Source organism: Tasmannia lanceolata, unplaced genomic scaffold (genome assembly GCF_043159265.1).
Source record: "Tasmannia lanceolata isolate RefF3 unplaced genomic scaffold, GAP_Taslan_0.1 ptg000016l, whole genome shotgun sequence".
Lineage (NCBI taxonomy): Eukaryota > Viridiplantae > Streptophyta > Magnoliopsida > Canellales > Winteraceae > Tasmannia > Tasmannia lanceolata.
The window spans coordinates 7,459,927-7,486,798 of NW_027518693.1; the positions used below are offsets into that span (position 1 = coordinate 7,459,927).

The window sequence follows — 26,872 nt, forward strand, 5'->3', positions numbered from 1 at the left end:
GGGATTAAAACCACAAAAAGTGGTGGAAAAAAGCAAGGGGGTATATCTGTCCTAAAAGCCATATTTTCTCACTGACCACCCTTTTTATAAAACTAGGAAAAATGCACGTGCGTTGCACGTGAGACCCAAATATCAGTTCAATTAGTGCAAAATGAAGTGGCAATCTAATATTGGAGTTGATTAAAAGGAATAAGTACCTATGATCTATTCATATAATAGGGAAAACAGTATTACATTACCTTTTATCGAAATTTTCATCTAAAACCGAAACGTCCACATTTCCAAGACGATCGAAACTTAAATTGAAATTTAAAATCTTGCTCTTAAGCATGGTTTGAAATTTCAACCCAAATCCAAATCCGGTCAACCCAAAATGGAATGAAATTTCTAACGACATTTCATTTTGCCTTGAAATTTTATTCCGAAATTTAACCGAATTTTCAAAATTTCGATCGAAATTTCTTCCCCCCCGAAATTTCGTTCCAAAATTTAAGGAATATCCCAAAAAAATATGGATTTTAGCCCTTATTTAATATTATCTTGAAATTTCGGCCAAAATTACTGAAATTTTGACCGAGTTAAAGTATCTTTTATATTGATTTTTATGGATAAATATGGATTTTATCCCTTATTTAATATTATCTTGAAGTTTCGACCAAAATTACTGAAATTTTGACCGAGTTAAAGTATCTTTTAAATTGATTTTTATGAATTTCACAGATTTTGTCTGAAATCTGACTAAATCAATGAACGACTATTTTTCTCGTATAGAATTTTGACAGAAATTTTGATAATTTCGGCTAAAATTTCGGGATAATATTAAATAATTATTAATATTATTTAATATGATCCTAGCTCTCCAATCGATATAGGCTGATCCTAGCCCTCCAATCAATAGAGGTTTCCATAATTGTTGTTCCTCTTGAGGTGCCCGGAATACGTCAATATTTTGCAAGTGTCATGCATGATTAATATAAAGTAATTGTTTTGTCATTGTCATATGTCTGTATCTCTTCTCGGTGTTTTTTTTTCGTATTGTCATAGACAGATACCTTGTGTCGGTACTTTTCGTATGTAGATTACGATTTTACCCTAAAAAAAGTAGTTAATTTCATAACTTATTATTAAAGATAATAGGCATAATACAGCTGGGATATAAATGGGAATTTTGGCAAAGGGTGGAAGAATTTAACCCACGATTCCGCCTTTATATACAGTAGTTAGATTAGATTAGATTAGATTGAAATGTGTACCCTTTCTTCACAGTGGAACCAAAACTTGGCATTTTTTTACTAATTTTTCCTTAAAGTTAAAATACCGCAATATAATGCATGCTAACTTATTATCTCTTTAGATCTCGCGCCGTCAGAAAAATTTGAAAGATGGGAAGAAGTTAGGATTTCGCGTTCCCAACTAAGATACGGGCGATATCTCGGGAATTGATATAATTATTTAAAAATCATGAGACGGTGTGTCGAATTTTCTTCGAGTTAACAGTTTAACACTATATTTGATTATTTTAATGATTATTCCTTCGCCATTTTCTTTTGCAAAAATGTCAAAACGAGACAAACCTTGTCGGGAGACTCGAACCCACGATTTCTGGCTTTGGGGAACCCTTCACGTTGTCTTTGGGCTAAAAAATTGTGTTTTCTATTTTATTTATTTAATATCTTATGCTTGCTGCATAAAATGACATAGAGAAAATTGGAAAACGACCTTGTAATTGTTTTCTGTCTCATATATTGAGAAAAATGTTGTGATATTAAAAAGCTGTTTAAAGTATATTTAAAGGTTTTTCTATGGAGTTTTTTTTAATTTAATTGTTTATTCATACAAAATTAGGAGCATGTGGATGATTCACACAAATATGTAATCTAATCAAGGGTTCAAAAATCACAGTGGGCCCATCCCCTTGCCTACAGTGGACCCATCTTCATTATCTGGATCTGCTAGTGAGCCCCGCAGTCTGGCCCACATGCACAGTGCATAGGCAACGGCTGTCCTGTACTCTTCTTATGTTGGGATCAATGGACCCAATTGTATCATCTTGACACATTCAAAACTACGCATTGAGAGAGAGAGAGAGGAGTGGTTTCTACTTCTGCATAAATGTTATAAAGGGATTGTTCTAAAATGTCCTTGATTAAATTGTAAAGGGAAATAACAAATTCACCCCTTTTTCTTACTTGGGCCAGCCCCCCCTCTGGTGTATTAGAGAGAGAGGGAGAATTGGGGTTTCTACTTGTGCATAAATATGTTTGCTAGCGTCCATCGCAAAAGGCATTTCGCAGATGGACTGTTGCATGTGAGAATTGCCACACAGGCTCACTTTTCTGCAGATTTTGTCTTCATTCATGACGTGGCTGCTCTCAGATGGAACAGCCCATCCGCGATAGCCTTTTGTGATCGACACTAGCGTTGGAAAATTAGATGATCAGAATACTACAAATCTGATAGTGTTAGAACTGTTAACATAACGAATAAATGATCTATGATTTAGTTGAACCAAAAAATCAGTAGGTTGAATCTAACTTGGTTACTCGGAGCCAAAACATGATACTTGAACCCAAGTTGGTTACTCGGCCCCAAGTTTGTGCAACTCGGACCCAAAATTCCAGCACTATTAGAAATTACATAAATGAAAAAAAAAAAAAAAACAATTTGGACTTATATCTTTGACGAAAACCCTTTGGAAAATTCAGATTTAGATGATTGAGGAAGGAGGCCGAGTCGTGCCATATGATCACTCTCCTTAAGAATCGTATTCGCCCCCTACGATGCAATTGAGATCCGTGAATCGACGCTCGAAGATAAAACATCCAAACTGACTCCAGTCCACTTACACTCGCTGACTGGTCCACCTAGATCCACCTTTGAATTGTGCTTAGACAGAAGAAACGGAGGAGGAAAGAGAAAAACGAATATGTTCGTGTAAAATAGTAGCAAAACCACATGTGAAATCTATGTCAAAAATGTGTGTAAATCTGTGGCAAGATCTTAGATCTCCCTCAACCTTGCTACCATCTCTCTCTTATATAGAGAGTAATACGATTGTTGGGGAGAGATTAACACACCATTAAAGTGCTGAAACGTTTCTCTCCTTTTTTATAGTCATATTTGTGACTGTTGGAGATAAAACGGTCACACCATTAATGGGGTGTCAATAGCAAAAATGTATGGGGGAGAATAAAGAATAAAAACTGTTTTAAGTTTTAATGGGAAAATTAAAAACGTTTTGGGCACTAAAAAGATACCAACTGTATTAGAAAAGCAACTGTATTAGCAATTTTTAAGTATTAAAAATGTTTCTATCTTTATCTCTTTCCACAATCAATTGAGTAAGCAATTAGGTTAAGTTAGGTTAGTAATTAGGTTAAATAAGTATGTTTCTATCTTTATCTCTTTCCACAATCAATGCTTGCTCATCCTTCTATGTTATCTTTTGAGTGTTCAAACACTTGTTACTTTGTTAGGGTCATTGTAATTTAACAAAGATTAGTAAAATATTCTTATAATTTATGACTCTCAAGTCTCTCCTTCTCCCACCCGCCCTACACTTGAGAAACTAATTTATCATGAAAATAAAAATCATGATTGCCAAACATGGCATAACTGTTTTGAGACATGCCATAGAAAATCGTGAAAATCAATAGGAGTAGCACTCTTTTTAATTTTGTTCTTTACCTTGATCTCTTCTAAAAAATTCCCAAGGTGACGTCATCATACAAATTTAATCAATCAAGGATGGCCAGGCCCCACTTCTGTAGGTATGATGGATTTTTAGTGGTGGGATGGTCGGTTAGTCCACCCCTTGCCAGAAAAAATTTCTAACCAAATTTAGAAGAAAATGGTATGATTATGGTTAATTTAGAGAGATATCATCATTAATTGAAGGTCTCAAGGTTGGTTCAACTTATCTTTCAGTGTGTAAAAAAAGTCATGACTTTTAGAAATATTTGTTCTTTTCATACATTTCTAGAAAATTCCTACTATCCAAATAGGGCCTTAGTTAAAACACTTTAATTGCCCTCTAAACTGTAGGAGGTGGCTTCTCTGGAGATAGTATATAACTATATATAGATAAATATTGTAGAATGAAATATTTTTACAGGAAATTGCACATATCTTTTGCTTACCGTCCGAGCAATATATAGGATAGTTAGGAACATGGTTTAAAATTTTGGTTTCGGTAACCGTTTCGGACCCCACCGAAAACCAAAATTTCGGTCGGAAATTTGGTACTTTGGTTCAAAATTCCGAAGTTTCGGACAAAATTTTGTGACACTTTAAAAAAAATATAAATAATGGCATTTAAATGGAATTTCGGACCGAAATCCGAAATTTGGTAAATGGCGAAAAATGAAATTTCGGAAAATTTCAGTTTCGGTCCGGTCGAAATTTAAAACCATGGTTAGGAATATCTAATCTGGATCCAGACGGTCCGAATGTTAATGGACAATTTTTTTTTTGCACAGCAGTTGGATCCGAATGTTGTCCTCTATCCATATCAAAAGGTCCGAAATTATTTTGGGACATGACGTAGATATAGCGGCCATAAAAAACAGACAGACATAGCAACAAAATCCAATGTACGGTCCTATATCCTAATGGAGGGTACCCTTATTATGTCTATTCATGAGAGATATGAATGGATCGTGACCCAGACAAGAGGATCCGATCCAAGGGGATTTTCATCTGTAAAAAAATTCTAAGCAAGTGCTTACGTAAGTCAAGTCACTTGAAAATGACAGCGTTATTTAAAAAAAAAAAGGAAAAAATTCCACAGTAATGTCCCCCACCATTTTTGGTATTTCCACCTATTCTTCTAAATTTCTAATTACGAATCTTTTCATTTATTCGGTGGAAATCGCCAAAATTAGTCGGTGGCAATAATAGTTTTAGTTCTTCTGTTTAATTACTGAATAATTACAGGCTTTGGCGGGATGTCGCTTTTCTAATCAACCCCTTTGAAGGGCAATATTTTCATCTTCAATCCCATTCTCATTTTTTTTCTACGGAGAAAAAAAACCCTAGATTTCCTGTTTTCTCACACTAAATCTCGCTCTAAAATAGATAACAAAGCTTCTGTTAGAAGATTCCGCGATCTATCTTGTTCTTTAAGCACCATCAGATGTGGAATTAGGTATGAGATTGAGATGCACTCTCTTTTATCACTTTATTTTCACTTTCTAAGACTGAAATTCGTCTTTCGTTCAAATTTAGGTCTCGAATCTGAAACTTCTACCCAGTTCTTTTCCCGATTCCTACTTTTTCTGCATTCCGAGGTTTTTTTCGGACGGACATTTCGGATTTGAGGCTTTGATTAAGGAAGAGAGTACGTTATCACCTCTCCTTTACTTTCTGTAAAGTGTTTGCCTTACTTTAGTTGAGATTTTGGTTTAAGTTTTGTTTTTTTACCGTTTCTCACACTCTAGAGCATCTCTGTTTTAATTCTAGGGTTTTAAACGGGATAGGATTTCTACATTTTGTTGGATTTATCTCTTCCAGGTTTTTTTTTAGTGTGAACTTTGCAGTTTTAAGTTTTTCTTCTGTATTTTGCTCTACATTTTGGTGCGAATTCAATTTGAATTGAGATTCTAGTATTTGAATCGGAGAATTTTACAGATGCGTTTGATTTTGTAGTCTCTTTGCAGTCATATAGTAGTAACAGTTTGAGATTTGAAGTTGAAGGTCTGGTGTTTGATTTTCCTCACTTTATTTTGGTATAAATTTGAGATCTGAGGTTTTGACTTTGGAATTTTAATTATTTACATTTTATGCTGGAGTGTGTGAGTTTTATTTCTGTTGGCTGGGAAAATGTAAATCTGAGATGTTCACAATGATCTTTGTCGATTTTTTTTTCCTTTGGAATTTGATCCTTTTCTGATTCTGATCTTTTTGAGATGTTCACAATTATCATTGTCAAAGCATCCCTTTACGTTCTCAGCGCCTCTTTACTAGATTTACGTGGACACTTTGGTGTACATTGCGTCCATGTCATTGTTAGTGTTCAAAAATGGATCCCATTACAGCCTAGGGTTTGAATATGAGGAATTTATGTTGATCTTTTTGTGGGTTTCTGCCTTTTTTATGTGATGGAGTATACCAGACTATTATTTCTTTTAACTGTTTAGGAATATCTTTATTTATTTTGTTGGACATGTTGGAGTCTTTTATGGAGCCTTTTGGACTCAAAAGTAATAAATCTAGTATAAGAATTTACAAAGTTATTTATCAGGCTTCCTCAGTCTTTTGTGGAGCCCTTTGGACTCAGAAGTAATAAATCTAGTGTAAGAAGCTGAGAAATTTACAGAGTTTTTTGTCAGGTTTCCCCTGTTTGCATTTTGCTTGCATCAGGAATTTTTGCTTTGTAGTTTTTGTTAGGGATGGGAGTATGCTGAGTTTGTTATTATCACATTAGCATCTTTTTGCTCGATTTATTTGGACATTCTTTTAGGAGTTCTATTTTTTGCCACCTTGCGGCATCTAAATGGATTGCCATTGTCCTAGGTTGAAATTCACGAAACTGACAAAGATTTATGTGATTTTATGTAATGAGGTATATCATTGTAGAATGCTTAGATATGAGTCTTAAAGATGGATGGGAGTAGCTTGAGTTTTTTTTTTTAAAACTTTTACTAGAGTAGAATCATTAGTTTCCATATTCAACTGATACACCTGTATGCGCTTTTTGGAATCTAAATTTCTGTGGTTTAGGTTTAGTGTTCGAGTATGAGAAAGTTGAACTGACTATTATGTTGTCTTCTCCATTTGACTTTTGCCTAAATCATCAATGAGTAGTTTCTGGGGTGCATTTTTATCTAATCACTGGGCTTCAAGGTTATGGAACTTTCTCTTTTCGGTACTATTTATTCATCCCTTTGTCAGATTTATCTAACCACCTCAGCACAAGTTCACCTTTAAGGTTCTTTTTTATGCACTTAAATTTATCTGATTTGGGCCTAGTGTATAAATTTGAGGAAGCACCATTTTTTGTTCGTCTCTATTGATTTGCCTTTGCCTTTGCCTTTGCCTTTCAGCTCGAATGCTTTTGGTGTGTTGATTAGATGCCATCTAAAAACAGCAACGACGGAGTTGTTACTTATAAGATTTTCTTGTCTCATCACATCATTTTTCTTACAAACGAAGCAAGGAGTTGTGGTAATTTTTATTGAATGATGCAGGGCTGATAAAGTGAATCTGTCTGGTTTCTGGTGATGAGCGAATGATTGTGGAATAATGTCGAGGGTTGCTAAGTGGAAGGTTGAAAAGACAAAAGTAAAAGTTGTTTTTCGGCTGCAATTCCATGCCACACATGTAAGTTCTGCTTTTAATTTTACGTTTTTAAGAATGCTGATCTTCCGCGCTGATGGAACTTCTTTCTTGATGGGTTTGTTCCATCACTGGAATAGATCTCTTTTCTCATGCCCAATTGGACATTGCTTAGTAGCTTACCTGTTTGATGATCCTTCTATGAGACTACGACTGTTGTTGTACTAGAGAATTGACAGGCTCCTTTCAGAAATTTTTACCTTGCGCTCAATCTGCCGATGGTTTCCTCAAAAATGAAATTTGCATTTAGTTTTCCATCCGCATGGAAGCATGTGTTATTGAGATGTAAGGAAACTTCGTTATTTTTCCTTTTCCTGTTTTATTAGCCGATGGATAAAATATATTAATAGGTTGAGGGAATCCTAGGAAATAGGGTATTGGTCTATGAACAATGGGAGGATTTATAAAAGTTTTACTTCTAATGGTCTTAACACTCTGTTCTTCAATGTCTTTGGAGCTTCAATCTGTCGCCTGCGTAGCACTTTTTTCTGAGAAGATAACTTTATTAATCAAGAAAAAAAATTACAGTAATATATCAGAGGGCATGATGTAGGACGAATCACAACCAAGCAGAATTACTTAGAAATCATAATTAGAACACAAGAAATCAAAGAAGATATGTGTTGAATGATGGAAAGAAAGTAAAAATCTAGACAGAAATAAGATTCTAGGGTTATGGCATAAAAAATGGATCAGAATTTGAGAACTTAAAACTTTCCATGAGCAAAACTAATTATAACATCAATCCAAATAAAAGCATGCAAGAATTCAAGAATAGAAAAAATCACAAGTCTCCCAATTTTGAAATTGCAGCAACTCAAAAAGAAAGTGATTCAATTCCCACGTGCAAAAGTCTCTCAAGGTCTCAAATCTCACAAATACCATAACAACTGCAATGCGCCTATTGTAGAAAAAATTAGGTTCTCAATTTCGGCGTTTGGATTTCATAGACAGAGAAATCTGGGTGATTTAGGGACGTAAAAAATCGGTTTGGAAATAGGAGCGAAAACGATGGGTGAAATTTTGAGTTTTGGATCCTCAGACAAACGGATTGCCTCACTGCTTCCGCCTTGGACTTCTCCTCTCGATTCCTTATCGATTGTAGCCTTTTGAACCACTGAAGAGTCTTTGGTGCAAATCTTTCGAACAACTGGCCCCTCATGTCATTCCAATGATTTAGGTTTTGTTTCGGCTTCTGTGTCCTCCACTATTCTCTAGCACACCTGACCAGAGCCATCAAGACAGCTCTGATCATTTGGTCCTGACCAAAGCCATCAAGACAGCTGTGATCATTTTTTTTAAAATGGTAAGCCGGGTCAAGCAAGTACTTTTTCTATTAGTGGTGATAGCCTACAGGGACCGGTCTTGGTGTAGTACAGGGACAGGCAACTTTTGATGAAGGGGAACCAAAGCACTTTATACCCATCTGATTAGAGTAAACCCTAGGCTTTGATACCAAAATAATGCAGGACAATCTAGGAAATGTAACTTATGTCGACCGATTATAATTACGGTTGGAGGGAGTTAAGGGATAATAGGCTAGGGTTTACTCTAATCGGATGGGTATAAAGTTATGTGGCATCAGTACGGGCACGCGTGTTAGAATCCGACATGGGTATAAAGTGTCGAATTTGACAAACCTCAAAAAGAAAGATTCGCAAATTTGTTAAAATATTCAAATTAATTCTCAACTGTTAGTTTTTAACATAATAATATGGTTACGCATAATAAGTAACATATTGAAAATTTTAATCGGATAAGTAAAAATAATGCTTTTTTTTCCTATAACAACTCACTAATTCACTATTAGGATGGCTAAAACTCAAAACATATGGTAATTGTAAAGTTACGGTAGTAGTATTTAGGAAAAAAAAAATATAAAAAGAAATCTAGAAAGTGTCTTAGAGAATCCTAAAGTATTGGAATCTAACATGTGTTCGACACAGGTATGTCGCCCATTCGGAGAAATCCATATAACATGGACCATGGGTATATAAAGTGAAGGAAATAAGGAAACAAGTTATTCAGGGGTATGGAAACAGAACAGATAAACAATAGGGTAGAAAAGGAGGGCTGTTATAACAGATCTGGATTGTCAAGACAGACCTGGACTATTGATGGTTGAAAGGAACTTGGGACTGTAGGGGTTAGAGGTGAGGCTGTTCTGAAATTTGCAGACAAAGGTAAAGGGGACTGTGATTAATGACAAATTAAAGAAAAGACGGGTTAGGGGTTGTATTGGATTCGTGGGTTGGTATAGGACTATAGGCATGAGATTTTAGGTAAGTTCTTGAATTTATGAGTAATTAGGTGTTCGGTGGGTGTAGGTCATGTATTGGAGGGGTTTAGGGCAGGTTTTTGAACCTTTAACAGGCCAAGAATGTGGACTAGGGCTAAGATTTAAGAATGGTGCCAACTCTTTTTCTTTGGGATTAGTACCCCATTCATTGTCTCTCGAGGGTGTTGCCACATCCTTTGATGGCCTAGGAGTATCCCTTACCGGGTTCAACTTTCTTTTCTTGCCATCTTTGACAAATGAGTACGCATTTTTTCTCCTTGTCACAGGTAGTCTTATGATCATATTGCCATGGACAGCCTAATAAAATATGACACTCCTCAAGTGGAGCGGCGTCGTACCAAATGACGTCTTTATAAACATTTCTGATGGAAAGTTCACAAAACAACGGTTCATAACCGGGACCTCAGCTCCACCTTTGAACTGTCCAACGTTATGTGGTGCACTGTTTCATACAAGGGTTGTTTACATTTAGTCAGCTGAAAGTTATGGACATGATTTTAAGTTGATACCCTCACGAATTGCCATCAAATTTAATCTCTAACTTTAAATGCGATTTTGGGCTATAATGCATGTTCTGCAGCCTCAGCAAATGGATGCTTCATTCTATTAAAAAAATTCTGCTGTAGGCATTTAGTTCTGTGCATCTATTTTTGAAATTCTGTTGCGATTGAATATGATGTTTTTCCTTACTTTTTTCAGATTCCACAGCCAGGGTGGGACAAATTGTTTGTGTCCTTCATTCCTGCTGATTCTGGAAAGGCAACGGCAAAGACAACCAAAGCAAACGTGAGGAATGGGAATTGCAGATGGTCAGATCCTATATATGAGACAACACGACTTCTACAAGATTCTAAAACCAAAAAATATGATGAAAAGCTGTATAAGCTTGTGGTGACAATGGTACCAATGCTTCCTACGATCTGCATTTTCTTTTTGATTCACAGTCAATCAGAATGGAAATGATCTTCCTTGTTAATTTTTCAGGACTTTGGATTAGGCAATTTTGAAGTCTAATTCTTTTGTTTTTCGTTTATTTTATTCTAAATGCATTTGTAAATCAGAAACTTCTGAAGTAAAACTGTCTCTTTGTACCGTCAGGGTTCTTCTCGTTCTAGCGTCCTTGGTGAGGCTAACATCAACCTTGCTGAGTATGCAGATGCATCACAACCTTCTTCTCTTGCATTGCCTCTTCATGGATGCGACTTGGGAGCTGTTTTGCATGTAAGAATGCTAATCTATCAAAACTTTTCGAGTGACCCCTTTTCTCATTGTAATATTCAGGATAATTCTGGTGGTGAATTAAACTTGTGGATAACCAAACTTATTGCATCTCAGTTGCTACTGTATATTGTATCATGCCGTAAATGAGAGGTGGTCATATATGTGGCTATTACAAAATAAAATTTCCAATTTTGGCACTCACTTTCATGTTTGATTGCAATTTTGGTTTGTTGTTTTGTCTCTTCTAACTCTAGCTGATAATTCCTAGCTTATAGTGGAGGTACAGATCATAAAGATTGTCTTGCTAATGTTATGGTCAACTATTATATTTGATCCCAGGTCACAGTCCAGCTGCTTACTTCTAAAACTGGTTTCAGGTATTGCTTCAAAGACAATCTGAGTTTTATATTTTTAACTATTCCAACTAGCTTCTCTTATGTTCCATTGGATCCTCACAGAGAGTTTGAGCAACAGAGGGAGCTCAGGGAGAAGGGATTTCAGGTGATCACTGACCCGAGTGTGCATGAAGAACCTGCCGAAAAAGTATCAGCAGCTGCAGGGATGGTCAATGATCAGATTGATAAGGTAAATACTCACTATTTGTCCAACAAGCTTTGTGTGATTGGATATATCTTAAAATTCCAGTCTATTGGCTGGATAGACATTTCCTTTACTCATTGCCTACGTTTTCTCTTTATTGACTGGTGATCATCTCTGAACAAATAATTCGAAAGTTGAATGATGCCTCGCTGTCCTTTCACACAGCTTCAAATCATCATGACTTACTAGAAAATCAGTGTTAAAATTAATTATGATTTTCTGATTTATAATTTTTTCTGTGAGGTCCCAGTTACTCTTTTTTATTTTACCCTGTGACAACTGACAAATGCTGGATAAAGCCTTGTCGTGAGCCCACTGGAGAGCTAATGGATTTCTAGTCATGGTTTCCCGATATACACATCATGCCATTCCATATGATGGAACCACTGCTACTATGAATATACCCAATATTCCAATATGGGGTGCCTTTCTATATTGCCTAAGCTGAAATCCCTTTCATACTAGGTACGTTATATGTGTGATAAACGATACTTAAAATCTATGATACTCGGATAATTATGTTGGTAAAGCATATCATGCTGACATGATATGATACCCGCACTCATACCAAATACTTTAACATCCATGCTAGACACAAGACATGTATAAATACCATTCCATACAACTAAACTAAATTTTACTGAAAATGCAATTAAAAGTAAATCTAAAATAGCATCATAAGATTCAAATACTCAAAATTATAATTTCAAATGTGTGATATTAACAAGAAAAACGCATGATAGTGAATTCAAAGAAAGTGGCGTATCCAGGAACATGATACTTACTTTGATATTATACCAGAGTGGCTAGGGGAGCTGCGGGATGTGATGCTTTAGCCTTTCCTAACATTAGGATCAGGTGATTCTTTTTCATTTTTTGGGGGTTTTGAGGCTAGGCGGCATGTCTTCCTCTTGTGTACTTTCTTCCTTTAACAATAAAATTTAAGGTACTGGCCCTAGTACCTAGATATATTCCGGGTTAAAAAAATATTGACTGAAACATAGAAGGAAAAATACACTTATTGCTGCCACTTTTTGACAATGAAAATGCTCTCTGATGTTTCTTGGACCTTTGACTGTTTTCTATTCAGTCTATTTTTTCCTACCTGTTGAAAAATGTTGAACTCGAACACTATTCAAACCACTAGAAGAGGTGGAGTATGGACCATCACCAAGACACATGATTTATTTTCTTTTCACTCTTAAACATTCATATGAGAATCACGTATCAGCCTTGTTGAAGATGGCTTAATATTATAAAATGTTTGGAAATGAGAACAATTACTGACAGAAACACAGAAGGAAAAAAACACTTATTGTTGCCACCTTTTGACAATGTCAATGCTCTCTGATGTTTCTTGGATGTTTAACTGTTTTATGCTCAGTCTATCTACCTTTAGAAAAATGTTGAACTCGGACACTTTTGAACTACCAGAAGAGGTGTCTTACTGTTTTCTTAAGATTAATATTGAAGCTTGTGATTACTAATCCCTGTAAGATTAATTTGAAGCTTCTAGCTATGTGCTTTGGAGCACATTCCTTTATAATTCTGTTCTCTAAGTCTCTAAATTTTGTTTATTAAATGTGACTGTGATTGTGATAATTTCTTTGTTGTGTTCACTTTGAAATAGATGAACGCAAGAGTTGGATTCAAACGAGACTCACTGGAACTTCCATCACTCAATGAAGAGGGAGAATTGAATGAAGATTACACCGATTCAGTTGTTGGGATTGATGGTTCATCCCATACTTCAGAAATTATTTATGCTGAAAAGCTTGACATTTCCACCGCCAATGAGGTTGATAGCGTCAAGAGCACATTCTCTGGTGAATCAGGTGGATTTTCTTTAAGTCAAAGCCCTCACCCTCAAAAAGGGGACCAGTGTGATCCTCGACTTTTGGCTCAAGGGAGCAGTGATTGGGTTCATGGGTGGAGTTCAGACTATTCCCTGGACAATGATTTAGCCACAGCTTATGAGGAGAACAGTAGACTTAGAGGAAGCTTGGAGGTAGCCGAGGCATCTATTTTGGAGCTTAAGCTAGAATTAAGCTCTTTACAAGGTCATGCTGATGAGCTAGGTGGAGAAACTCAAAAGTTAGCTGAGCAACTTTCTGCAGAAATTACCTCAGGAGAAGAAATGGCAAGAGCAGTTTCCATTCTGAAATCAGAATGTTCAAAACTCAAAGATGATTTTGAACAACAAAAGAAAAATGAAGTAGGAAATCATAAGAAAAACTCCAGTTTTCCATCTCCTCATGTTCAAGTTTTGCCTGCAGTAATGAAGTATGATCTTTTAGATTGTGCTTCTTTTGATAGTCAGCTTGAGAGGAATGCTAATGGAAACAATCTGAATTGCCTATTGCATGATTTGCAGACAAAGTGGGTGCAGGGTGTTTTAGTAATGGAGGAGAAAGTGAGAGCAATTCAAAATAAGACCAGCCTGGGGTACAATGAAAGAGACTTGGGTTTTCTTCACCCGGACCTCAAGGCTCTGGAATATGTATTGCAGGATCTTAAAGAAGGAACCTCACAAGTAACTTCTCTACTAAATGTAGAACCAGTGGAAGTAACAGATGTGAGAAAGCTTGGACCTATGTCTGTACAGTCTGAGCAATTTACCCCAAAAGAAGGGCTGGAGGGCTCTGACGCAGATTTATATCCCTTAGAAGTCATGGTTCATTCTTCAGGTAGACCTAGACCTGATCAATTTCCTCCAGTGCTTGACCTTGTAGAACATAACCTGGGTACTAGTGATGCGATGGGAGCAAAAATTTGTGAACTTTTAAGTGACTTAGAAGAGTCAAAAGCCGGTTGCATAGGTCTGACGAAAAAAATGAACCAGATGGAGTGCTACTATGAAGCTCTTATTCAGGAGCTTGAGGAAAGTCAGAAACAAGTGATAGATGAGTTGCAGAGCCTCAGGAACGAGCATTCCACTTGTCTCTTCACCATTTCGACTTTAAAAAATCAGATGGAAAAAATGCAACAAGACATGAATGAGCAGTTTGTAAGCTTTTCTGAAGACAGGTGTGACCTGGAGTCTCTTAACAAGGACCTTGAACAAAGGGCTATCACCTCGGAAACAGCACTCAAAAGGCTCCGCTGGAACTATTCAATTGCAGTTGATCAGATACAAAAAGACCTTGAACTACTCTCTTTCCAGGTTTTGACCATGTTTGAGACAAATCAGAACCTTGCAAGGCAGGCCTTTACAGAAGCTTCCCAACTATGTTTTGAGGAGTATATAGAAGGTTGTTCTGAAGAGGTACACTCATGCTTGTATAATGATGATTTAGAGACTGGACTCCGGAGAGAACAGTACAAAGCAAGGATGGAAGGTATCGCAGCAGATATACCCAGAAAAACTGAGCAGGAGCTTTTGTCAAAGCTCAATGGTCCGTTGAGCCATCCAAAGGAGGGATTTCCCGTGAATTGCACCATTTTTAAGTCGAAACTAAATCCCCATGAATCTGGTGTTAATGCTGAACCAGAGAAACACTTGCTGGATGAAAATGAAATTACAGGACCATGTCAATTGCAACAAGAGCTCCTTTTTAAGGAAGAAGGTGAAGTTTTTGAAATGTATATGCTGAACTTACATTTGAACATATTTTCTGAAGTCTTGCAAGAAACTCTGCATGAAGCAAATGATAAGATTAAGCTCATGAAAGAGAAGATGGATGAACTTGCAAAGCAGCTAGGGCATTCAAATGAATTAAAGGAATTGTTGATGCTTAAGTTGCAGACTGCCTTGTGTGATTTTGAAGTACTTAAGGAGTCTGAGGCTAAGTGCATTGCCAAGTGTGACAATTTGAAGTCGGAAAACGATATTATGGAAACAAAATTATTTATTATTTCAGAAGAAAACCTTCTTCTTACTGAAAAGGTTACAGAATGTGAAGGAGTGCTCACAGAATGTGCAAGTTTTAGAAGCAAGTATGAGGCTTGCACTGCAGAAAAAAGTGCCCTGGAAAATGCGTTGAAACAGGAAACTGTGGAAAGAAGTCATCTAAATCTTCTTCTGACTGAAAAGGCCACAGAATGTGAAGGAGTGCTCACAGAATGCGCAAGTTTTAGAAGGAAGTATGAGGTTTGCACTGCAGAAAAAAGTGACCTGGAAAATGCGTTGAAACGGGAAACGTTGGAAGGAAGTCATCTAAATCTTCTTCTTACTGAAAAGGCCACAGAATGTGAAGGCGTGCTCACAAAATGCGCTAGTTATAAAAGCAAGTATGAGGCTTGCACTGAAGAAAAAATTGACTTGGAAGATGCGTTGAAACAGGAAACTGTGAAAAAAAGTGACCTGGAAAATGCGTTGAAACAGGAAACTGTGGAAAAAAGTCATCTTCGGAGTGAGATTAACTCTCTAATTGAAGAACTGAAAGTCTTGAAAGCAGAGGCTGGAAAGAATTCTACTGAGAAGGATGATTTGGATAAAACTGTCACTTTTCTGCAAGATAAGTTGGAGCATATGAGATCTAGCATGGTTTATTACAGCGAGCAAATCAATGAACGATTGACTACTAGTAATTCTCCATGGCAAGAATTGGACAACAATAACCTCACGAGTACCATCTTGCATTTGGAAGAGCTTCAGCGCAAAGCATACGAAAATATTGTTCAACTCAGTCAGGAGAAGAAGGATATGGAGGAACAAAGAGATATTGCTAAAGGATCATTAGAAAAGCTTCAGCTAGAGCTCCAAGAAGTTGCATATAAACTTAAGATCAGCTCAGAAGCTGAAGAAATATGTGCCGAGAAGAACAGAGTGCTTTCATCAAAGGTTACAGAGTTGGAATTTGAATTGCAACATGTTACATGTGAAAACAAGGATCTTGCTCAAGAGGTGCTGACTTCTGAGAGTTACAACAAGGAGCTTGAAAGGACTAAAAGAACTGTTATTGATTGTATGCAGGAAAACAAAGCTTTGATGATGTCTTTTCAAGCTGGCAATGGGGAGTCTGTTCAGATGCAAAACGATATTAGTAGCTTAAAAGAAAGTTTGAGATGTACAGATGAAGAATTGCAGTCTGAGAGAGGTTTCAGAGGGGAATTGGAGGCTTCAGTTAGAGATCTTACTTCCCAGTTGAATGAGAAACACAAACAGATTACTTACCTTACTTCTCAATTGAATGTGAAACAGGAGCAGATTCTTTCATTTGATGACAAAAAAGTGGAATTACTCAATCTTAAGCAACAGGTATCAGATCTAGAATTAGAAAATTCAAAAGTTAGCCATCTTTTGTTGCACAGTGAGGAATCCCAAAGAAAGGCAGATGAAGATGCTTCATTACTTCACCTCCAAATTACTGATATGGAAACTCATTTAGCTGCAATGCATGAATATTTATTAGTTTCTGACATTGAAGTTATTTTCATAAAAAATCAGTTCCATAGCAGGATACAAGATCTTCTTGATCAACTTAAATTTGTAGATGGGCACAATGTGGAGCTTCATTTAAAGCATCTGGATGTAGTTACAAGGCTGGATGGATGCATGGCTAGGGAAGCACAATACGTTGAAGAAAATGCACGATTGATGACAGCCCTTCAGTCATTGAGGTCTGAATTAGAAACCGTTATCAGCGAGAAAAAAGAACTTGAGGATTATGTGGATAAAAGAACTGCTATGTGTGCTGAAATTGAGACATATAAGACCAGGGAAATGATTGTGGAAGCTGGTAATAGTCAAGAGATGGGCAGGCTCGAAGTTGAGATTGAAGGACTGAGAAGTGTGGTAATGGCTTCAGAAGAAGAGATTGACAACCTAAGGTCCTCACGGCTTGAATTGGAAGTTACTGCAATAGTCCTCAAATCCAAACTGGACGAACAATGTGCCCAGATATCATTGTTGCAGGAATTTGGTGATGAGTTGATGAAGTTACGAAACCAGCACAATGAGCTTAGTTACCGATTCTCTGAACAAATTTTGAAGACAGAAGAGTTCAAGAACTTGTCTATCCATCTAAAAGAGCTCAAAGACAAAGCCGATGCCAAATGTTTGCAAGCTCGTGAAAAAACAGATACCGAAAGCCCATCAGTTGCTATGCAGGAGTCCTTGCGGATTGCTTTTATCAGAGAACAGTGTGAAACTAAGTTGCAAGAGCTGAGAAGTCAGCTATATGGATCCAAAAAACTTGGGGAGGAGATGTTATTGAAATTGCAAAATTCTCTTGATGAGACTGAGAGTCGAAAAAGAAGTGAGGCTTCTCATGTGAAAAGAAATGAAGAGCTATCAATGAAAATATTGGAATTGGAGGCTGAGCTTCGGACAGTTCTTGCAGAGAGGAGAGAAAAGGTTTGGGATTATGACAGGGTGAAGCCTGAATTAGAGTGCTGTATGATCAGTCTTGAGTGCTGTAAAGAAGAAAAATTAGAACTTGAAGCTTCTTTGCAAGAATGCAATGAAGAAAGGACCAGAATTGCAGTTGAACTTGACTTGATCAAGGGTCATTTGGAAAGTTATGGATCTCCTACAAATATTCAAGAGAAAAGGAATCATGAACCTGGTTTTCTCAATTCCATGTCCGCTGTGCCACTTTTGGAAGATGACAGTTCGAGGGTATCAGTTTTTCAACAGGAGACAACGATTGCAGAGGATAACATGCTGAGCTCTTCCAGAGAAGTGGAACATTCATCACCTGTTTCCATTGGTGAAAGGAAACGTTCTAGTCTGCCGACAAAGAAACTGCAATCCTTGCAGGTACCTTTACTTTTCTCCAAAATCCTTGCACGCACGCACATGCATATATGTATATAGGAAAATGATATCAGCACAACCTTATTTTGATATTTTCACAAAGAGTAAAGGGTTTCTGCGCTTGAGCGCAGATAAGCTTATCTGCGCCCAAGTGCAAAAACAGGGGTGGGCCCACATTGTTGGGGGGATCCAAAGCATTCATTTGGAAGGCCTTTTCATGGATAGTGTGTCCACCAAAAATCAGCTCCATTGGATCATCCTAGGGTGTCCATTTGTGGGGTGAAAAAATGGGCAGATTAGTGGACAAACAGTATCTGTCCAGTTTCACCCCCACAAATGGACACCCTATGATGATCCAATGAAGCTGATTTTTGGTACACACCCCATCCATGATGGGGCCTTTCAAATGAATGCTTAGGATCACCCCAACAATGTGGCCCCACCTTTGTTTTCTGCACTCGAGCGCAGGAACCCTTTTCTCTTTTACAAAACATATTGTCTTTTAGTATTTAAAGAGCTGTCAAAAGGTTATTACATTTCCCAAAACGCTCTCAGGGGCCAATTAAAGAAGAAAAGACAGTTGGGTTTGTGCAAATATCAAAATATGGTTGTGCTGATATCATTTCCCTATATTACCCACACACATATGTATGTATTTAGTTACCTTCTAAAAATGTGGCCACGACTCTTTTGCACCTAAATGTGATGCATATCAGCATAAATGCATTTTGACCTGAGGCGGTGTTTACATTTCAATATGTCTACTTTTTTTTTTGCTTAATACATTAAACATATTACGAAATGGTAAGGAAAAAATGAGGAGAATCTTATTAGTTTGGGGAAGTCACAGAAAGATTTCAGCAGATTTGTATTTATGGATACAGAATAGCTCATTTTCTGACACACAAACTTTGCATCATATAATGATCACAGCGGGAACATTATATACCGTGACAAATCTATAACATGATGATGTCATGAACTTGCTGGAAATTTTTTTATCACCTAGCAAACACTTTAAGTATCATGTTTAAAGTGGATTGCTTAATGAAATTATAAAAACATGATTTGTGTGTCAGCTCTTTTAAGTTCGTTAATAAAAATTTGAGTTACTATGAATTAAGTAAGCATAACATTTAGCATAAATTCTTTTCTTTGTTGAGGCAGGTCTAAACCTTAGGGTTTGATGCTTTGTACCCTGTTTATGGGCCCAACTTCTAGTATCATGCTAAGGTCCGAGACAAAAATCTCTTTGTTTTCCATTACTTTTATTTATCACCAAAGTATAAAACCAGGTCTCTCAATATGCTCAAGAAAGTTAGCCTTCAAATCATGTGTATTTACTAGTTTAGAATTTAGATAACAAGCCAATTTGTCTCTTCTCCATGCTTTATTTGACCACTGTCCAATAATTACATGGAATAGTGGCTCAAGGCCTTTTTTTTCCGTTAGCTTCTTTGGAGTTGAGTGGTTATGCTGATGCCGACTGGGTAGGTTGCTCTGATATGCGTAGCTCAACAACAGAGTAGTATTTGTTCTTGGGCGACCCATTTCTTGGAAATGCAAGAAGCAAGGTGGTGTTTCCGAATCATCAGCCGAAGATGAATATTGCTCTATGTTAGCAGCGTCCAGTGAGATTGTATGGCTTTTCAAGTTCTTATTTTAGACTTTCGTATCTCATTGCCCCCATCCACACATCTCTACGGAGATAATAAGGGCAATTCAAATTGCTACCAATCTTGAGCGTTTAGGGCCTAGCGTGGACACTAAAGGTAAGGGTGTAATGATGTTAGATAACTCAGGAGATACTGAGGGTCGAGGGTCGTTCTCAGAAGAGTTTGATGATTTGTTATCAATGGGGGACGTCTTTGGGATTGGATATGAGGAGGATTTCGGGGCGACTAAAGAAATGTTCCTGGCTATGGCAGCAAGTGACTTGGAAGGAAAAAAGGAAAGAGAAAAAGAGGCTGAAAAGAAGACTAGGGAGGGGGCTTCTTGATAATCAACGAGTTCCCTCTCCACATTAAACACTTGGTGCGCGTTCAAGAATTAGAAATTTTGTTGATTAGGGGAGACAACCTCAGGGCATTGGCACAACTGAGTTGAGAAAAGTTCTTCTAAGCTATCTGGTTGTTTTGTTAGATGTGTAAATTTGGGTGAGAATTGGAGAGAATGGTTATTAGTTTTTTTTTACTATAGTGGGATGAGTGTCATGGTCACATAGCAAAGAGAATGTATTTGATCTATATCCATAGGAACTGCAACTTCAAAGGTTTTCGCTTGAGTGCAAGGTTTTAAATTTTGGTTTCGGAATGCATTTCGGTCCTCACCGAAACTGAAATTTCGGAATTTAGAACGAAATCTATCGAAATCAAACAACTTCCCGTACCAAATTTAGACGAAATCCCTGAAATTTCGGGATAATATTAAATAATAAATAAATTCAGATTTTTTCGTGATATTTCCTTAATTTCGACCGAAATTTCGGGGAAAACGAAATTTCGATCGAAATTTGGTAACGTTTCGACTTTTACCCAATTTTGGTTTCGGTCTCCACCGAAACCTGAAATTTTGGTCTGAAATTTCGAATTTCGGTCGAAATTTAATACCTTGCTTGAGAGACTATTCTTTCGCTTAAACTAGTCTTAATCTGAATAATCTTTCTTTGCTACTTTATCTCCTGGGGTGTGGTGATTACTCTAGAGTTTCAAAATATGAGTTCTTGTTATGATTATCTGTCTTATGAGGGTATGGGTTAAGGAGAGGTTTCAAGAGGCAGAAGGTCGCACTTCGAGCTATCAAAGATAGGTTGTCACTGGTAGTAAGTAGGGAAGGAAAAGACTTGCAACTGTAATTGCTTATTTTGATGCTTTATTATGGGTTTTGGGTATGCCCAGCCGGGCTTTTAATCATATCATGTAATAGGATGGGACTCCTGGTCCCACCGGCTATTTTAATATTAATAAAATACGTCATTTAAAAAAAAGAGAGGCTACAAATCTTGTTTTTCATAAACAATCAGAGCACATTTAGGTGGATTGTTATTATACCTGCCAGTACTATGATAGAGGGTGGATCACATTGCCGTATATATCGCCATCCAATCAGCTTGCTAATATCTCCATGAAAGCAATGAATCATGCCAAACTTGATTTTATTTGGTTTGCAAATTGATGTTTTATCTTTTATGACCCAGTGCATCAATTTGAGGTGGAATGTGGAACATAAGATTCTTATTAACATTACTTATATATGTTTAGGAATAGAAGTTTCCTTTTATACCCTTACATATAGCCTTCATCCCTTGTATTGTACCACGCGCACTTTTGTTCATGTAACACTTATACTCAATATATAAGATATCAAGAGACAAGTTGTGGGCTTGATTTCTCCCCTTCATTTTGTGTGGTTGATTTGTCTCATGTACTGAAGTTGATAACTTAAACCAAAAAGACAAAAGCTTAGTATCTAATTCCAATGTATGTATGACATAAGTAGCATTTAGGGACTTAATGTAGATTTTAAATTTTTTTTTGGCTAAGTCATGATTCTCAGTGATTAATCAGTATGTGCTTTTACATATAAAAGATTTATAGGTAAAAATTCCTAATTTTATTTAGTAGTACTTTCTATTGCCACTTTCTGTAAATTAAAGTTTGATCAGACTATGAAAATCAGGGATTTGCTAGGCAGTTTTGCGGAAAGCCATTTCAGGCTGACTTTTGCACGAGATAAGAGCCACCTCAGATGAATTAAATGAGTAAGACAAAATCCGCTAAAAGGTGAGCAAAAGTCAGCCGCGAAATGGCTTTCCGCGATATTACCTAGCAAATTCCTTGCAATCATGGAGTGGATAAGGTGAACAATAAGCTTAGCCAAGGTGAAGAACTAGAGTTGTCTCCCATAATACAGGTCGATTTCACGAGTAATTTGATTGTAAGCAAATTAACTTGCCTCTAAGCAAACCAACTCAAAGCCATTGCATGTTATTAAGGTTTATGCATGCTATTGCTGAATAACAATTAAAATCATGAAAGAAAACTATAAAATCGATCCAACGTCACTATGAAATAAGATTGTTTTGCAATTTCTTATCCTATTTTATATTAGTAAGTTCTCTGTTTCTTTATATATTTGTCTTTTTCTTAGATTTTACAATTTCTATTATTTTTAACAGATGTCAAATGTTGATGCTGTGCCTTGCTTTGGATCAGCATTGAATGTTGCATTTACTCTGTTTTAACTTTTTTTTTTGAAAGATAACTTATATTAACTTAAGACGATTACAACCAAGGGGACAAGAGGTCCCTCGGAGTAAACAGGATCAGGGCCTGTTTGATATACATTGGTACCATCATACAATGTAAATCGGCAGTTACAGTATGATTAAGTATTCCAAAATCCTTCTGCTTCTGTTGAATTGAAGATATACATTTCTGCCCGATCAACACCTTCTTTTGCTAGCTGGTCCGCCATTTCGTTTGCCGATCTCCTTCAGTGTTCTATTCTGGGGTTGATCAACTGAACCAAATCTCGAATTTCCAATATATAAGATTGCAGTTTCCAAGGTCCCTTCGAACTCGCCGATGCCCAAGCTATTGCATTCGATGAGTCACCCTCAATAATGAGAGGGTCCGTGAGGTGTTGAGAGTACCATTTTATTCCAAATAGTAAAGCTCTAACCTCAGCTTCATTTGCATCACAAATCCTCACTGATCCCGAAAAGACATAACAATAGTTCCATTCCCATCACGAATGACGCCTCCTATACCTGCTTTTCCTCGATTCCCAATTGAGCTACCATCAAAATTCAGTTTCATCCACCCATAGGTGGAGCTATCCACTTTGGGGTATTCTTTGTCTTTACTTTCTTTTCCCAAAGAATCGCTCTCCAATTTCTCAGTATTTCACTCAAACCATAAAGAATCCCTCTTCTTTCTTTTACCCATGAGATTAGCTCAATCTTTATAACCGTGTTAACGCGATCCGCAGTTATTATCTTGTTATAAAAAAATCCGGTTATTTCTTTCCTTCCATATGTTCCAAATAATAACAAAAGGGAGTAGTTTCCAGATGGCCTGACCGGTACTCTGTTTTAACTATCTCAAGAGAATTCTAATAAAAGTGTCATACAACGTCCTGAATACAAAGGCGGAGGTTCCCTTCTAATTCTTTTGTCAGACAAATATCAGGTAACAGTCACATGTTCTTTTCGTTGCACCTTTGATCAAGTTTGCTTAAGGCCCTTTTGCCTGGAGGATCATGCTGTGTGCATTTGGTTACACAGACATGCGCCTCTTGGTGCCTTCATCTACTACTTTTGGGGTAGTTTTTAGAGATGGGAACAGCTCTATTATTATGGTCTTCTATGGCCCTATCTGTATAGTGGATTCCAGTGAAGCTGAAGCCAGGGCTCCCATGAAGGCTTGAACATGTTCAAATCCCTTCAGTACCATTTCTTGTGGATCGAAGGGGTTTCTGCAAATACCAGTGCTTGGGCTGCCAACAAATGCCCAGCCCCATGATGCTTTGCCTATATGTTGTCCAAAATTAGAGACCTTTATAGTAACTTACCAATCTCCTTGCCCCATGGTGCTTTGCCTATATATATGGGATTTGCTAAGCTCCATCGCAAAAGGCTTTTCGTGGCTGGTCTTTCGCAATTCAGACCAGCCACCTTGTGAATGGAGAAAACAGCTTTTGTTTCCATTCACGAGGTGGCTGGTCTGAATTGTGACAGACCAGCCGCGAAAAGCCTTTTGCGATGGACGCTAGCTATATATATATATAGAGGAAAAGGATTGTACGCTCGAGCGTACCAAGCTTATGGTACGCTCGAGTGCCCCAATCACATGGGTCCCACATTTTTCGTGGTGATCCAAAGCATTCATTTGCAAGGCCCTATCATAGATAGGGTTGTGTACCAAAAATCAGCTCCATTGAATTATCCTAACCCCTCCAAAAGTGGAGGGCAAAAATGGGCAGATTTGTGGTCTGTCCATTTTGCCCTCCACAAATGGATGGGTTTGGATGATCCTATGGAGCTGACTTTTGGTAGACACCCCATCTATGTAAGGGCCTTTCAAATGAATGCTTTGGATCACCCTAACAAAGTGGGCCCACATGCGATTGGGCACTCGAGCGTACCATAAGCTTGGTACGCTCGAGCGTACAATCCTTTTCCTCATATATATATATATATATATACAGAGAGAGAGAGAGAGAGAGAGAGAGAGAGAGAGAGAGAGAGAGAGAGAGAGAGAGAGAGAGAGAGAGAGAGAGAGAGAGAGGTGGCGATTGATGCAGATAAGCTCCCTTTAGTGTAATGTCGTGTAGATTGTTGGTCTGTTTTTTCCTCTTCACACTTTGCCCTCCGATGGATCGTCTCATCCCCTTGCTGTTTTATTGCTTTTTCAATAAATTCTTTGCGATCTTTGAAAAAAGAATACTGGCAATGGACTGCATATATGAGCCTCAACATAGCCATGCAGTGATTCTGGGTTCTCATTAATGATTTGTGCATAACTATTTATCAGGATGGCCTTGTATTTAAAAGTGCGCTGGAAGTTTCTAGGAAAGTGCCTGTAGAGCAGGAGGACGTTCTTCCAAATGACATGAAACATATAGCTTTTGTTAATGAGCATTTCAAAGAGCAAAGCTTAAAGTCTAGCATAGACCGCCTACATAAAGAGGTACCGTTGTAGTTGTTTTATTTATTTATTTCTTTTCTCTTCTGTTATTTTAGAGAAATTTCTTTTAGATCTCAAGAGCCTGTCTCAATTGCATTTAAATTCCTTTACATATAATTCATGATAGTTTCTATGTACATAAGAAACAAAGTCTTCCTTTCATATGTGGCTTTGTCCTTTTTTCAGGATTATTATATCTTCCACCTCATTACTTTAAACTAGCATTTCATGGTCATTGATGTGAATGTCGTGACTAATAAGTGCTTGGAGTGTCTTGCGAGGCTCCATTATTATTTTCTTTGCAACACTTCAACACGGCAAATCATAAAAGTAATAAAAGCTATACCAGGCATCTACCTCAACTCTAAAAGAAATGAAAAAATCGTAACAAAATGAACAGAAACAACTATAGCGCGCCATATGCATGATAGACATGTTTGGTGATCAAGTCCTTTGATCTGATGGGCAATTACAGTGTTTTTTTTTACATGAACGACAATATTCACGGACCTGATCACTGTACATGTGGCTGTAGGTTCTCGGTGTTTTCCAGTAACTTTTTTACCTGCAAACTAGTTTTTATTTATGTTTAAGGTGCCGACACAACAGTATCCGTTACAACAAATACATATATTTTAAATGGCAACACTTGCACATCGTGTCTTGATCAAGTATGTACCATGTTTGATACATGTCTGTTCAAAATGTGCTGTATAGGCTACTTGTCCAACACAAAAACGTGAGTGTCCTCATAATACTGCTTTAAACCTGTGCCATGTACTTGCAGTTGGAAAGGTTGAAAGATGAGAACATGGGAACTCTTCTCCCACTAGATGAGCATCATTTTGACCCAGCTTATCAAGGCTTGCAAAGAGAATTGTTGCAATTACACATGGTATATATTGCCAACCTCATATAGTCACACTTCTTCCCCCTTGAACTTGCATATCATGCTCTCTTTTGCGCAGGCAAATGAACGACTAGGGAGCATATTCCCCTTATTTAACCAATTTTCGGGAAGCGGAAATGCATTAGAAAGGGTACTGGCATTGGAAATTGAGCTTGCAGAAACACTGCAGGCAAAGAAGAAATCGAACCTCCATTTTCAGAGGTATGTCTTGAGCTATGATAAGACGCGCTTTTGACTCCACCATCAGCAATAAGGAAAAGAAAGTTGCTGGCTGGACACAATTTTTCGTTAACTTGCTGAATCTGTGGAAACTCTAACATGTCTTTTCTGTTTCCTGTTTTGTGTGCTTCAGCTCATTCTTAAAACAACATAACGACGAAGAAGCAGTTTTTCAGAGCTTCAGAGACATCAACGAACTAATCAAAGACATGCTAGAATTGAAGAGAAGCTATGGGGCCGTAGAGATCGAGCTTAAAGAGATGCATGAACGCTACTCAGAACTTAGTCTCCAGTTTGCAGAGGTGGAAGGGGAGAGGCAGAAACTTGTAATGAAACTCAAGAACAGTAGATCGCCGAAGAAATCCTAGCTTGTCCCTCCATTTCAGCTACTTTCAAGACAGTCCAAAGCAGAATTCAGTTCTTGATATCACAATCTAGTGCTATGTCTCATGGAAGTCCCTGCCCATAAGTTTGGTCCCACCCATACCATCCTCTCGACCAGAAGAAAATCAGTAGGCCAGCTTATCAAGCTTCTGTGAGTACAAGTACCATAAGCTTGGTTTCGAGTGTTTGAAGCTGAGCTGATTACTGAGTAATGTAAATCATATAAACCTCCACATTTTCTTGTTGTTTGTCTACAATAGCTTTATTTACCAGCACTGATCACATTACTTGTGCATACTTGGGTGTGTGATTCCATATGTTGTATAGCGAGCCCATTTTTTTCTCTGAATTCTTGTACGTATTTTTAATATTTTATATGTATCACCAAATAATTTAGCTGTTAGCATTTTCTTACATATCATAGTGTTTTAGTATGATTGTTGGAATTTTTTTTAAAATTTTAGGGTTTTCTTGGGATATTGTCACAGCAAGAAGAGTTAAATCAGAAATAAGTG

At 37.3% G+C, this 26,872-nt stretch overlaps 1 protein-coding gene across 2 annotated transcripts; it reads left to right on the forward strand.

Moving 5' to 3' along the window:
* The first annotated feature begins 4,938 nt into the window (after positions 1-4,938).
* On the forward strand, positions 4,939-26,760 carry LOC143849072 (sporulation-specific protein). 2 transcript variants are annotated; one of them, XM_077358116.1, is made up of 12 exons: positions 4,939-5,146; positions 5,227-5,338; positions 7,188-7,320; positions 10,334-10,534; positions 10,733-10,855; positions 11,195-11,232; positions 11,314-11,440; positions 13,086-18,158; positions 24,692-24,847; positions 25,632-25,739; positions 25,813-25,955; positions 26,107-26,760. In XM_077358116.1, the coding sequence occupies exons 3-12, from the start codon at positions 7,243-7,245 to the stop codon at positions 26,339-26,341; spliced, it is 6,282 nt and encodes a 2,093-aa protein (XP_077214231.1). In that variant the 5' UTR covers positions 4,939-5,146; positions 5,227-5,338; positions 7,188-7,242; the 3' UTR covers positions 26,342-26,760. The 2 variants fall into 2 exon arrangements, with proteins under 2 accessions (XP_077214231.1, XP_077214232.1); XM_077358117.1 differs by lacking the exon at positions 5,227-5,338.
* Positions 26,761-26,872: the final 112 nt, after the last annotated feature.

Coding starts and splice junctions, on each gene's coding strand:
- LOC143849072 (XM_077358116.1), top strand. CDS start 7,243: ATGTCGAGGGTTGCTAAGTGGAAGGTTGAAAAGACAAAAGTAAAAGTT. Junction 11,233..11,313: donor ACTTCTAAAACTGGTTTCAG/GTATTGCTTCAA, acceptor GGATCCTCACAG/AGAGTTTGAGCAACAGAGGG. Junction 24,848..25,631: donor TAGACCGCCTACATAAAGAG/GTACCGTTGTAG, acceptor ATGTACTTGCAG/TTGGAAAGGTTGAAAGATGA.